At 39.1% G+C, this 13,626-nt stretch overlaps 1 protein-coding gene across 4 annotated transcripts in view; it reads right to left on the bottom strand.

Annotated features, from left to right (window-relative positions):
- ASCC3 (activating signal cointegrator 1 complex subunit 3) overlaps nt 1-13,626 on the bottom strand; it is a 344,981-nt gene that overhangs the window by 267,733 nt on the left and 63,622 nt on the right. For all 4 annotated transcript variants that reach the window (XM_075554730.1, XM_075554729.1, XM_075554728.1 and 1 more), the window contains exons 6-8: nt 4,256-4,463; nt 3,475-3,616; nt 2,321-2,446 (exon numbers count right to left, since the gene is read on the bottom strand). In XM_075554730.1, the coding sequence (XP_075410845.1) occupies nt 2,321-2,446; nt 3,475-3,616; nt 4,256-4,463 (476 nt within the window). The remainder of the gene's footprint in view (nt 1-2,320; nt 2,447-3,474; nt 3,617-4,255; nt 4,464-13,626) is intronic.

Below are 13,626 nucleotides of genomic sequence, written 5' to 3'. Positions count from 1 at the left end.
ATGGAAAGAACTGGCTCCATGTCAGTGGTTCATTGAGAGACAGAGAAAACCTATGTGGCAGTCAAGAAATGAAGAGAACTGGAGAAAGACAAGATGGAGCTGAGGGTAAAAGGTAATATGAAAAGCAGTAGTCAGGAGAAGGGAGAAAGAGAGAGAGGGCTGGATCTACAATATCATTGAACCCTGCATCTCTACTTAAGCACACAGGCAGCTTTACCTCTGGACATTCCAGTTAGAAAAGCCATCAAACAGTTTTCTTTGCTAAAGCTAGCTTTGACTTTGATTCTGTAACTTCAACCTCAGTGGATCCTGACATACTTAAGTCTATCTAAAACTTTCCAATTGTTCTCTCTCCAAAAAAGCACAAAACTCATTGAATGACAGTAAGTGCATTTTTTACACATCATTTCAGAATTTTAAAATTCTCTATATATCTTTTTAATCAAATCACAGAAGCAATTTAAGAAGACAGGACAAAATTATATAATATGACATTCAGACAGGAAGAAGACATAAAAGCATTTTATCTAGAGTTTCTTAGGACTGTTAGTAACAGCATGTGATTATGATCTCAATAAAAAAGATAGGCAACAATTTTTTTTAAATAGCACTCTCCCTAACACATAAAAGATCCTACATGGTATAAAAGATCCAAGTCAACAGAAGCATCGACTAAACTGTGGCACTCCGTTAACAGTTGTATTTTCTCCTGAGGTCTCTTTTACTTCTCAAGATTCTGCTATATGGCAGGATAATCATCCATAATGATACAGCACGAGTTTATATATTGGGTTGATATTGCTATCATATGTGACATGGCATTAGGATGTATTATTTTCACATTGTTCTGAGTCATCATGGAAATAAAAACCAGAATGAGAAATGACTGTATAACTTTCAAGTGATTAATATAAATATTAAGTGATAACACCAAACCCTTACAGGGATGCAGAGAAACTAAGAACACATATACTACAGATGGGAATGGAAAACTGGTGCACTCGAGAAAAAGGTTTGGCGGTTTCTTAAAAAGTTAAACAATTAAGTGCCATACATCTCAACAAGTGTGCCCCCTGGACATTTATCTCAAATAAATAAATTTAAAATGCTGTACATCAATGTCTATAGAAACTTCATTCATAATACTAAAAGCTATACACAACTAGGACATCTTTCAATGGGCGAATGCTTAAATAATTTGTAATCATCCATCTCATGAGTGGTAAACGAGTAGTTTCACCGTCCTCCAAAGCTCTCCAAATGACCTAGTCTCCAGAAACAGTGAGGATGCTACCTTAAGTGACCAGAAAAGGCAAAGCCATGAGACAGGAAGTAGATTAGTGATTTCCAGATGCTCAGCCAAAGGACGAATGGAGACTGACTGGTACTGTAAAAGGGGTGTCTTTTGGAGGTAAAGAGAAGTTCGGGAATTAAATAGTTGCGATCAATGAACAACTTGTATACATACTAAAATTCTCCCTATGGGCTGTAACCTGGGATTAGATTAATGTTGATTATGATCATAAAGAACCCAACTGTGCATTTTAAAAGGGTGAATTTTATACCATATGAATTTTATTTCAAAACGCTATTTTTGAGGCATCCAAAAGGTGAACTTTAGGAGAATGATTGTGTGTAGTGATAGAACACTGATTTAAAATCCCCACTGGTTTATTTTTCCACTTAATGTTTTTGCTCTAACTATAAAAGAAGACTTGTGGGGTTGAAAATTATTCTTATGGCCCCATGTCCCAAGCATTATCATCCCTTTGGCAAACTCTTTGGACCATACGCAGCATCAGGGACATAAACAAGATGCAGGAAAATCTCCCATCATTTCTTACCAAAAGGAACTGAATGAATCAGACTTCCTACTTCATTAACTAGTCTTAATAGAAGCCTTGAACTTTAGAGCTAATGCTGCTGATATTCTCTACAACTACTTGATGATCCAGAGGAAATGTTAGATTTCATTTGCTAAACTGGGAAATCAAGAAGCAAACAAACAAAATAATTATGTGTGTGTGGAGGGGGAGTTATATAGTTGCAATTATGCATGCTTTGAATGGTGGTGTTGTTAGGTATCATTGAGTCTGCTCTACTCATACTGACGCACATAAAATAATTTTAGTGAATAAACATATGTATATATGCATGTTTAAGTGTAAATTCTCCTATTGTAGTACTTTATTCGGCAACTGCATATATTCTGGATTATAATGGTCAACTACTAATATCTAAAACAAATATTCTAATACAAATCTATTCAGTAAGCATAACAAGGCATCAAAAGATCAGCTCTATAAAGTGTTCATCTTACCTCATCTAAGTCCTGGATATAAACTGGCTTTTCCTCAACTCCGACTGGCATTGGTTGACTGTAGGGAATTTTCACTTCTTCATAGATCTTATTATTATCTCTTTGGATTCCTTCTGGTAAGATCATCTAACAGCATCACAAATTAAAATACAGTCAATTGAAAAAACAAATCACTGCTCTGATAGAGGCTCTTTAAAATGAAAGCAAGCTACAGAGCAATACTGAATGTGACACCATAATACTGGCAAGTTAATAGAAGCAAGCTAAGGACAGCTATGAGTGGGCTGCTGCCAAGCACAAAGCGAGAAGCTCAAAAACGTTGTAACGGTTTCTGCCTGGGCGACAGAGGACGTCTCCTGTCCCTGTGAAAACCGACACTCCCCAAGACTCACGGGAGCAGTTCTACTCGGTCCTGGGGGCCACACTGACTTGCTGGTGGTGAGTTTGGTTTTAGTTACCCTAAACTAAACAAAGAAGCACCAACACAAAAAATACTCATGTACTAGCAGTCTAACATAACCCTGACCCAACCTGCTACCATCGGGTCAGTTCTGACTCATCACAACCCCACAGAACAGAGTAGACCTGCCCTATAGAGTTTCCCAGGTGGCCATCTCAATGGAATGACACTGCTACATCTTTCTCCAGCAGGGCCATTGGTCGAGCAATGGAGTGCTAAACCAGTGGGTCACCAGGGATCTTTCTGCATATAGCACATGAGTCAAATATATTTCTGAAGACAAATGTATTCATGTGAGTTGTAAAAAAATGTGTACTGGCACAGTATAAAGCTTAATCAAAACAGTCATTCAAATACTAACCTTCAAGAATACAAGTCGTAAAAAAATAATGAAAATGAGTAGTTTCTATTCTGAGTTTTATATATACTCCATTATTTCATTTTCATCAATAATATTAAGTACAATTACCGTATATACTCGTGTATAAGCTGAGCTTTTCAGCACATTTTTAATGCAGTTTTTGTGGTAAAATTAGGTGCCTCAGCTGATATTCAGGTCAGCTGATACTGGAATATATACGGTAAGCAAATTATAATAAACTAGAACTAGTAGTACAATGGAAATAAGGAAACTCTGTGTTAGTTTGTCAGAATAGACGTATTATCCCAAAGGGGTCACTTATCAATGGCTTACCTTTGCACCAGCAATGAAAGCCGACGTCTTCATGGCTTCAGCCTGGGAATCATAAACATGGGGATAACGTATTTTCTCAATATACACATCTCTCTGCCTGCTCAACACTGGAACGCTTCTGGCACACTGAAGTTCCTGTTCTCTATGAAGATACAGATAATGGGGCAAGTTTTATTCTAGCTCTTGAAAAGGAAAGCATACAGCAAGATCACTATTAGAATTATTTCAGGTAGATTTACATTCCAAAAGAAAAAGGAAGACTAGCAATCTTGAAGTTTTGAGACAACCAAAGAGTGATGTGTCACACTTTAGACGCTATTTTAGATGGCACAAATCAATTAAGTTTGACTTAATGTTCTTGATAATTGCCTTTTCCACAATCCAAAGCCATTTTAAATGAGTTTTGAAACCTTTATTCCATTTCCCTTCTATTTTAAATAACATGGCAAAATGGTATCCACTAAGAAACAAGGGTCCCAATACATTTAGTGAGGCTTCATAAAGCTTAACCCAGTGGAGTGTACACAAGATCTAAATAGACCTTACCTCTATAATCTAAATCTCTCACCAATGTGGATGCAACCAAGAAGATTCTAACTAGGCAGATCACTGCTTTCTTACCCCAGAAAATTAGGTTGTCATACAACAATATTCTATTCTTGTAAGAAAACGTGACTAGAAGTAGAATTATCTACGTTGCTAAAACTAAGCTAAAAATGATAATGATACGTAAAAATAGAAATTACAGTGCAAGCATTTTTCAGCGTTTGGCATTTATTACCTTTGCAAACGCAATGCCTTAGGATCAAAGCACATTAGTCCTTCTCCAGAAACTTCTCCATCATCTCCAGGCTTCTTTTCTCGTCTGGCAATTCTTTTTTCCTCACGGCGATACTGTTTCATTAACTGCTTTTCTTGTTCAGACTGAATAGTGACTTGACAACCATAATTAGGTTTAGCGTTTTCTCCTAAAATTTTTTTGCAATTTTCTGCAGAGCAAATTGAAGAAACCATGTTTTACAAATCTCGTACTTGATTTAATGTTTATGAAAACCATTTTTTCCTTCACACCAACATACAAAATAGCATAATCCAAAAATTCATTGATTAAAAGATATATTGAGTTGCATGTTTTAAGGGGGACTTTTCTTTTCGTCACAAGTTTGCAACAGATCTTCCAAGAATGGCCGATCCTGCCCCTGGGGGCTCTGCAATGATTCAATGCTCACTGCCATGAAGTCAAGCCTGACTCACAGCAGACCCCGTAGGCCCCGGAGACAGCAACTGTTGATGCCAAAAGAAAGCTCAGCCAGAGACCTGCTGGTGGATTTGAACTGCCAACTTTGTGATGCAGCCCAACTACCATACCACCAGAGCTCCTGGAAATAATTCAAGCGGGCTGCAAAAGCAGATACCTATGACTTTATATTGGATTATGGGATGTAGTCGAAAAGTTGTTGATTGCCAGGTTGGTAGTTACACAATTTCATGTCAACTTGATGTATAAGAATGAAAGGGTGGAGTCTAGCCTGTCAGTCAGGTCACATTCTCTTTCTTGCTGGAGGCCGGACACCCTCTCTCTCTGCTTCATCTTCCTGTGGAGGAGCCATGTGGAGACTCCCTCTAGCACAGAGATGCTTCTGCTACCTCAAGCCTGTGATCTTCCTGAATTCAGCAACATTGTGAGTATCTGCGTGAGTCTCAAGAGGAATTAAAGACTAGTATCGGACATATGGGCTAGTATCAGATTTATGGACTTGATCTGGACCGGGCTGGGATGATTTCTCAATATATAATTGCTCTTTGATATAAAACTCTCTTACAAATATATGAGTGTCAATGAATTTGTTTCTCTAGTCAACCCAGCTCAGCACACCAGGGGGGCACTGAGTAGTGTTTTTCTAAAGAGGAGATGGTAGGCTCATGTCCTTCAGTAGACAGTATCACCCACTTTGAGGAAAAGTGGTCTAAATGACATTCCCTGTTCATTTAAGAAAGCCTTCTCACATTTCTTCTTTTGAAGACTAGAGTTTAATTTTACTAGCATATGTTAAGATAGGCGGGATTAAACAATCCAGGGGGGGAAACAATGAGACTGACAGCTTCGGTTGGGGGGGCATGGGAGAGGTGGAGGCAGAGGAAAGAAAGTGGGGATCCAATAAACCCAGGGACAAGGGATCTAAAATCAATGGCAGGGATTTAAAATCAAGAACAAGGTTCTAAAATCAATGGCAAAGAGGGCAAATGATGCCTTGTGGGACTTGAACAAGAGAAATATGGCCAAGAGGAATTACTGTATATACTCAGTATAAGCCAAGTCGAATGTCAGTCGAGATGCTTAATTTTACCACAAAACTTCAACAACAAAAAATGTGCTGAAAAACTCGGCTTATACACGAGTATATATGGTAATAAAACTCAAACAACGGTTGAACATGATAGTGGAACAAGAGGAAAGTAAAAAGAAATAGAGGAAAGAACTAGGAGGCAACGAAGATTTATAGAGGTCTAAATACAGGTATGCACATATGTAAATATATTTATATATAACTATAGGGAAATAGATCTATGCACATTTATTTATATGTTAAGTATTAAGGTAGCAGACAGACATTGGGCCTCTACTCATGTACTCTCTCAACACAAGAACGCTTTCTTCTAATAATCCAGCATTCTGTGATGCTCACCTTCCCAACATGATCACTGAAGACCAAATGGGTGCATAACCAAATGTGGTGAAGAAAGCTGATGGTGCCTGGCTATCAAAAGATATAGTGTCTGGGGTCTTAACGGTGTGAACATAAAAAGCGGCCATCTAGCTGCGAAGCAACAAAGCCCACATGGAAGAAGCATATCAGCCTGTGTGATCATGAGGTGTCAAAGGGATCAGGTATCAAAGTCCCAGACCAAAACCTGATACTGAGGTGAATAAGGGGGAGGACGGAGTGGAAACCTAAAGCCCTTCTGTAGACAACTGGACATCCCCTCACAGAAGGGTCAGAAGGAAGAGACAAGCCAGTCAGGGTGCAGTACAGCACCAACGAAACATACAACTTTCCTCTAGTTCTTTAATGCTTCCTCTCCCCCCACCACTATCATGAACCCAATTCTACCTTACAAATCTGGCTAGACCAGAGCAGGTACACTGGTACAAATAAGAGCTCACACCACAGAGAATTCAGGACAGATAAATTCCTCAGTACTCATAATGAGAATAGACACCAGGAGGGGCAGGTGAAGGGGAAGGAGTGGGGATAGGGGAAAGGGAGAATTGATCACAATGATCAACATATAACCCACACCCCCAAGGGGACAAGCAATAGAAAAGTGGGTGAAGCTGTCAGTGTAAGACATGAAAAAATAATGATTTATTAATTATCAAATGTTCATGAGGGAGGGAAGGAGGGACGGAGGGAGGGAGCAAGTGTGGGAGAGGGTGGGGGTGGGGGAATGAGGAACTGATACCAAGAGCTCAAGTAGAAAGAATATGTTTTGAATATGATGATGGCAACTTTGTACAATTATGCTTGACAGGATGGATAGATGGATGGATGGTGATAAGAGTTGTAAAAGCCCCCAGTAAAATGATTTTTTTTTAAATTCTAGTGTTAAAAACAAGGTATCGGGCTAAGTGTTGAACTGCTAACCACAGTTGGTGGTTCAAACTCACAAGCCATTCCCCACAGAAGAGAGATCAGGCTATCTCCTCCCATGAAGACTTACTGCTTTGGAAATTCTATATAGGATCACTGTGAATAGGATCAACATGATGACAAAGGAGGTATATAAAACATGACATGCAAACATTTGATTCTATGATTTTAAAATAATGTCTTTATATAACTTCAATAAATAATCATTCAATGTGAGTTAGCATTTGCTGTTAAGATTAAATAAGTAAAAGTAATTTTTCACATACTGCTCTTATGATTAAGACAGCACTTCCAATAAGCACTGGGCTGCTAACAAGGCTGGCAGTTCAAACCCATCAGCCGATGCAGTGAGAAAAACGAAGCTATCACCCCTGTAATGACTTACACAACTGTGGAAACCTTAAATAGAATCCTGATAGCAGTGAATAGGTGGGTTGTTATTGTCGGGTGTCATTGAGTCAATTTTCAACTTATAATACCCCTGTGACAGCACAGGATTGTCCTCAAGGGTTTGCTAGGCTATCTTTATGAGGAAAGATTGCCAGATCTTTCTCCTAAGGAACTGCTGTGTGGGTTTGAACTGCCAATCTTTCCGTTACCAAACACTTAACCATTGTGCCACTAGGGTTCCTTATTTACACATTAGATATCATATTTTCCTATTCAATATATCTTACTCTTTTCTAATGATTATGTTACTATTTCTGTATGCATGAAATAAAATTTATTAGCAAAAGCTAAGGACATGACATACTTACATGACAACTAAGGCAAAGAGAGAAAAAGTGCAACCTACCTTTTAATGGAAATATAGTTGTTTGGAAAATGGCAAATACCATTAATAGGATCCATGTGTCTCCAACCCAGGGCTTCAAATTGGCTCATAGTGTTTTCAGTCATGGCCCGCGATAACAAAGGCAGAGTGCCCGTGGCATAGCAAACAAGTGTGCATGCCAGAAGTGACGTCAGCAGGGAACAGGCAAAGACAAAGGTGCCTCACTCACAGAAGGGAGCAGACACATTGAATGTGTATGTGGAGGCCACCATCTTTGGGCCCCTCTGCTTGTTTCCTATTTGAGTCAAAAACTGACGCACACGAGATTGGGTTTCTAGGCAATACATACACTACCCTTATAAATATAAGCCATGACTCAACTTTTACAAACTGGTTCAAAGTCCAGTCCAAACCTCGATATTTACATGGTACAATTTGGAGGTGTGATTCAGTTTACTCAATAAACAGGGAAATTCTTTTTCAACAGAATTCCTTTCTATCTTTAATTAAATCTGTGCACACAGCTGTATGGTGGCTCACTGCAGCCCTGTTGTTATTGCTAGCTGCCAACAAGTCAATTGCCACTTTTGGCAACCCAGCCCCAAGGGTGCAGAGAGGAACAAGTGATGCACAGCATGTTCAAGCCTGCGACCTGTTGGAAGGCGATCACTAGGCCTTGCTCTAAATAGGCCTGAGCTGCTTCCAGTTAGCAGTCCAGCACTTACCCACTGGCACCACACAGGGACTTCTCTCTGGAGCCCTAAAATGATTGGTGCCAAGAAACCTCTAAGTAAAGGAACAGTCACTGAAATGACTTGACTATTTTGTGGGCATTGCTGCTAGGAAAGACAGACAATGAACAACGAGACTCGTCCACAATCTGAAGGAGCTACAATGTAAGTTATTTCATCACATTCTAAGACTTAATATAGAAAAAAAGAGAAGGAATTAACACAGCAAAATGGGGGAATTAGTTTTTACTTCATTCTAAGATCTTTATAATTATCACACTTTTCCCATTGCCTCATAACATGATTTGAATATGCGCTACCACATGAAATCATCCCCTATATAATGATTTCTATCAGCCTTAAATTTGAAAACAAGTATCACTCTATTATATCTCAAAATTATAAAATACATAGTCCCATGTATATTTGAATTATAATTTGTATTCTAAAAAATTTTTTTCCAAATAAATCATACCCCAAAACTAAACCCACTGTCATCGCATCAATTTCAACTCATAGCAACCCTAGATGGGGCTTTATCAGGCTGTAAATCTTTATGAGAGCAAATAACCTCATATTTCACCCACAGAGCACCTACATCTCTTATATTTTATAATGAATAAAGTCACTGTTACCTAACTTTCAGTGTAAAAAATACAGGATTTCTAAGTATACATTTATACTCTAAACTACAAAAAAGGTGAAACTGTCTTTAGACATTCAACCAGCAAATCAGATAAGCAAAATTTTTGAAAGTATGAACAATGACATGTACTTATCATAAATGAGTATTACATATTTCATGTGAGAAATTGTTATTTCTATTAGCAATGAGTACTAAATGCTATGCATATGTTATTAAAAGTTTAAGCACATATGATAGCAGCAAAATCCTATCATATATTTGTCATCATTCAGTCAGGACATTAAAATTGAAAGAAAATATGTCTACGTCACTGGTAACTTCATAAAACTTCAATCAGAATACACTAGAATTATATAAGATTAAGCCGAATAGGTGACTTTGAAAACTCAAGTTGTAAAGTAAATAATGCTTAAGTATATGGTTCTATTCTAGAATAGACTTATTAAAATTCTTAAATAATAGGAACATGGATCATAATCTAGCATGACACAAAAGAACAAACACAATAAAGAAAGAATACATTTCAAAACAGGTTGATTGGTAATTAGAATTGTTAGATAACACGTTAACTACCTAAAGAAATATGTGAAATGATTCATCTTGAACTTTAAAAAAATCACAAATCACCCACAGCCGATTCCAACTCACTGCAACTTTATATAGGGTCTGACTCTGATGCATAATGACATAGGGTTTCCAAGGCTGTAAATCTTTTTAAAAGCAAACAGTCTTATCTTTTTCCATAGACTGGCTAGTGGGTTTAAATTGCTGACTGTGGGGTTTGCAGTCGAACACGCTCTTTGCGTGTCAGTGCACTGCCATCAACTCCATTTCAACTCACAATGACCCTTTGTACAGGTCCTGAGGCTGTAAGTCCTGATGGGAGCCAACAGCCTCATTTTCCCTTGAGATGTGGCTAGTGGACTTGAATCACTGACCCTCTGGTTAGCAGCCCATGCTTACCCAATAGTGTAGTATTAAAAGTTTGAAATGGTATATATTTCTATATTAAACTATTACAGAACTAATGAAACAAAGCACCAAATTCTTAGAATTTACTACACTGCAAGCAATGTCTTTAGACACATTCCTTTTTGTCTGGGAAATACATATTTAAATGCTCCTAAATCATGTTGGCTTGTCAGTGTGTCTAGTAATCCTCAATGTATGGGTGCCCAAACATACACACAAAAGTCAAGAGACTGTCAGAAAAACCAACTTCCCAGATTCAATAGTCCCAAGTTTCTAAAACTCTCAAACCCACTTGCCTTCAGAGAACATATGTCAGAAATCAAAGTATTTGATTTTTTAAAATCCTTAAGAAAGTTTAGAATTAAATGCAGGCTCTTTGCATCATTTAATTTTACTGTCATACCCAAAAATATAAGGCAAAGGTGACATAGCCTCACACAGGTGAAGCATAGAAACTGAATATTTAGAAGAAGGTTGTCTAATCGTCTCTCCAAGTGCACATCTTTAAAATGCCAACTATTCGTAAGGTTGGGAAGGAACATTTGTACAAAATTAAGAAACCCCATTTTCTTTTCTTTCCATTTTCAGCTTATACATAAAACCCAAAGTTGGCATCAGTTACAACACTCAATGATTTTTTTTTTACATTTTGGGCTTCCTAGCCATCTCTTAATTCCTGACTAAAGTATATTCTTCCCTGTAACCTTGGAAGTTAAAATCTCCCCAAAATTTGTCTCACAATAGTCTCTAGTATCATATTAAGTTCAATGTGGTACCAGGGACTAAGTCACTATATTTCTTCTCTTTACCAGGTTCTCCTATATTCCACATAAGACAGAATGTCATAGTTTTCTCTACCAGAGAGAATGAAATAGCTCGCAGCAGATTCACATTAATAAACTCAAACTGACTGCCATCAAGTCGATTCCAACTCACAGAGACCCTTTAGGAAGGGGTCAATCTGCACATATGGATTCCCGAGACTATACTGCTTTCCAGGCACAGAAAGCCTTGTCTTTCTCCTGAGAAGCAGCTGAGGGTTTCCTACGACTGACCCTGTGGGTTGCCATCCCAATGCTCAAGCACTAGATGAAATGTAAAACTCCTATTTCAAAGGCATCAGAGGGCACTGAAGCCACAGGACAGAAGAGAATATTTTAGGAAGGGGAACAGAGAGTTGAGTTGGTGATCTGCAGCCAACTCTTCCACATGAATTTGATAAGAATTGCCTGCAGTAAAGGGCACTTGCGGTCACTCCAGCTTAGAACTGGAGTGATAAAAACTGGGAGTTTGGGGATGGTTCAGAGACATGGTTGCAATTCTCCTTAAGACATCTGTTAAATTACATAACTGCCCAGGGCAGCAAGTTAAAACAGCATTAAAAAGGGGATGAACAAGGTGTGAAACATAGAAGAAAGTTTCTAAGAGGTTCTCGGCGCACCAGAGGTAAGCAGTAACAGGAGGATGCCTGGTGAGAGGCCCTGGGATTCGGTTGAAGGCCCTAAAGGAGTGTGCTGCCCAAGAAGATGAATAAGCCGCAAGTCCACTGAGCCTTTCACACGAGCCACCTAGGGTTCACACAGCAGACTCTGAAAATGGATTGCAGTGGCCGGCCCACACTCTGACTCTCGGAAGAAAGAAAACATCATTTGGAGCCACTATAATTCTAAAATGCCTGGTACTCATTTAAAAAGTGTTAGGCATATCAGAGAAAAAAACCTTGTCTAAAAACCCAAAGAAAAAAAGATGAAAAAAATAAAGACCACAGGTCATCCAAATAAATATCTTAGCATACAAGAACTTTAAATATAACTACAATGAATACGTTCACTTTTCCCAAACTGATGAAAACTATCAACTAAAACGCTCAAGGAGAAAGGGTAAGTACACATGGGGGCACTTGCACAAGCGCACACACACCCACAGTCATAAGGCCAATTTGCAGCCTGCTTACTTGTCTACCCTCTGGAACTCATGGCCACTGGATCGATTCTGACTCAAAGTGACCTTCTAGGAGAGGGAAGAACTGCCCAAGTGGGTTTCCAAGACTGTCCATCCTGATGGGAGTGAAAAACCTCATCTTTCTCTTGTGGAGCAGCTGGTAGTTTTGAACTGCTTCTCTTATGGTTAGCAGTATGACCCACACCACCACCACTACACCACCAGGGTTCCTGCATTTACTACCTCCAAAAAAACCCACTGGCCCTGAGCTGATTACAACTCAGAGCGACCCCACAGGACAGGGTAGAGCTGCCCAACCTGTGAGTTTCTGAGCTGTAACTGCTTTTGGGAGTAGAATGCCTTGTCTTTCTTCCAGCATAATCTCCACTCGTATCCATTCATGCCTTTCACCCTACACTCAATTTCCCATAAAGACATTCCTATCTTTTCATCCACTTTACCAATTGTGTTACTCATTGTCCCAGTCATGCCCCATATAGCTTTGTTGATGAAAAAATCTGTCTTTTCCTATATTAATGCACTGGAAACTTGTAAGTGGACTACTCTGACACTTGAGGGGTGCTAACTCCACCCTGCTTCCCCTATATATGGCCTCTCTATCAACCTAGCTTGCTGTTACCTTATCCCTAGGTACAATCCTGGGTGCTGCGGGGTCCTCTCTGAGATTTGTGAGCAATAAATTCTGTCTGTTTTCTGGACATCTTGCATGAGTCTTCCTATCGCATGCCACTCAGCGGACCATGCAAAACACCTACAGTACTAAACGTATATACTCTCTTTCTCTCTCTCTCTCTCTCTCACACACACACACAGAGAGAGAGAGAGAGAGAGAGAGAGAGAGAGAGAGAGAGAGAGAGAGAGAGAGAGAGAGAAAACACATATACATATGCCTAGATAAAAATCAGGCCGAGATAATATGACAAGTCAGAAGAAAAGAAGCCCCACCCTTTCTTCAATAGTGGCAAAATAGCACGATTAGTAACTTATTTCTCAAACAATAATATTCAAGGCAGATGACAATGGAATGGCAGATTTGTTTTTTGAATAATTGGAAGACATATATCCTATCATTCCATAGTGCAATCACGTCAAGCAGTGCTGTACAGCTGCTGCCACAATCCGTTCCCCAACATTCTTTTCCTTCTTGGACTCCTTGCAGCATCTCCCTTTACACCCCCAACCCCAACCCGTGTAACTCCCCACCCCCTGCCCCTGCCCCTCAAACTCTTATTTTACTTGCTGTCCCTATAGGTTCAGCAATCCTGGGTTTCAAATACCAAAAACCAGAAAACATACAACACAAATTCAAGAGGGTGACCTTCAAGGACATAAAACACCTGAGATAAAGCCTAATGATAGTTTGAAAGTACCATAACTTCCTGCCACTGGTCAGCGGCGGAGGCGGAGGAGGAG

This window comes from Tenrec ecaudatus, chromosome 7 (assembly GCF_050624435.1).
Source record: "Tenrec ecaudatus isolate mTenEca1 chromosome 7, mTenEca1.hap1, whole genome shotgun sequence".
NCBI classification, from domain to species: Eukaryota; Metazoa; Chordata; class Mammalia; order Afrosoricida; family Tenrecidae; genus Tenrec; species Tenrec ecaudatus.
Note: the sequence above shows the minus strand (reverse complement) of the source record. Positions and strands in the feature narration are given on the sequence as shown.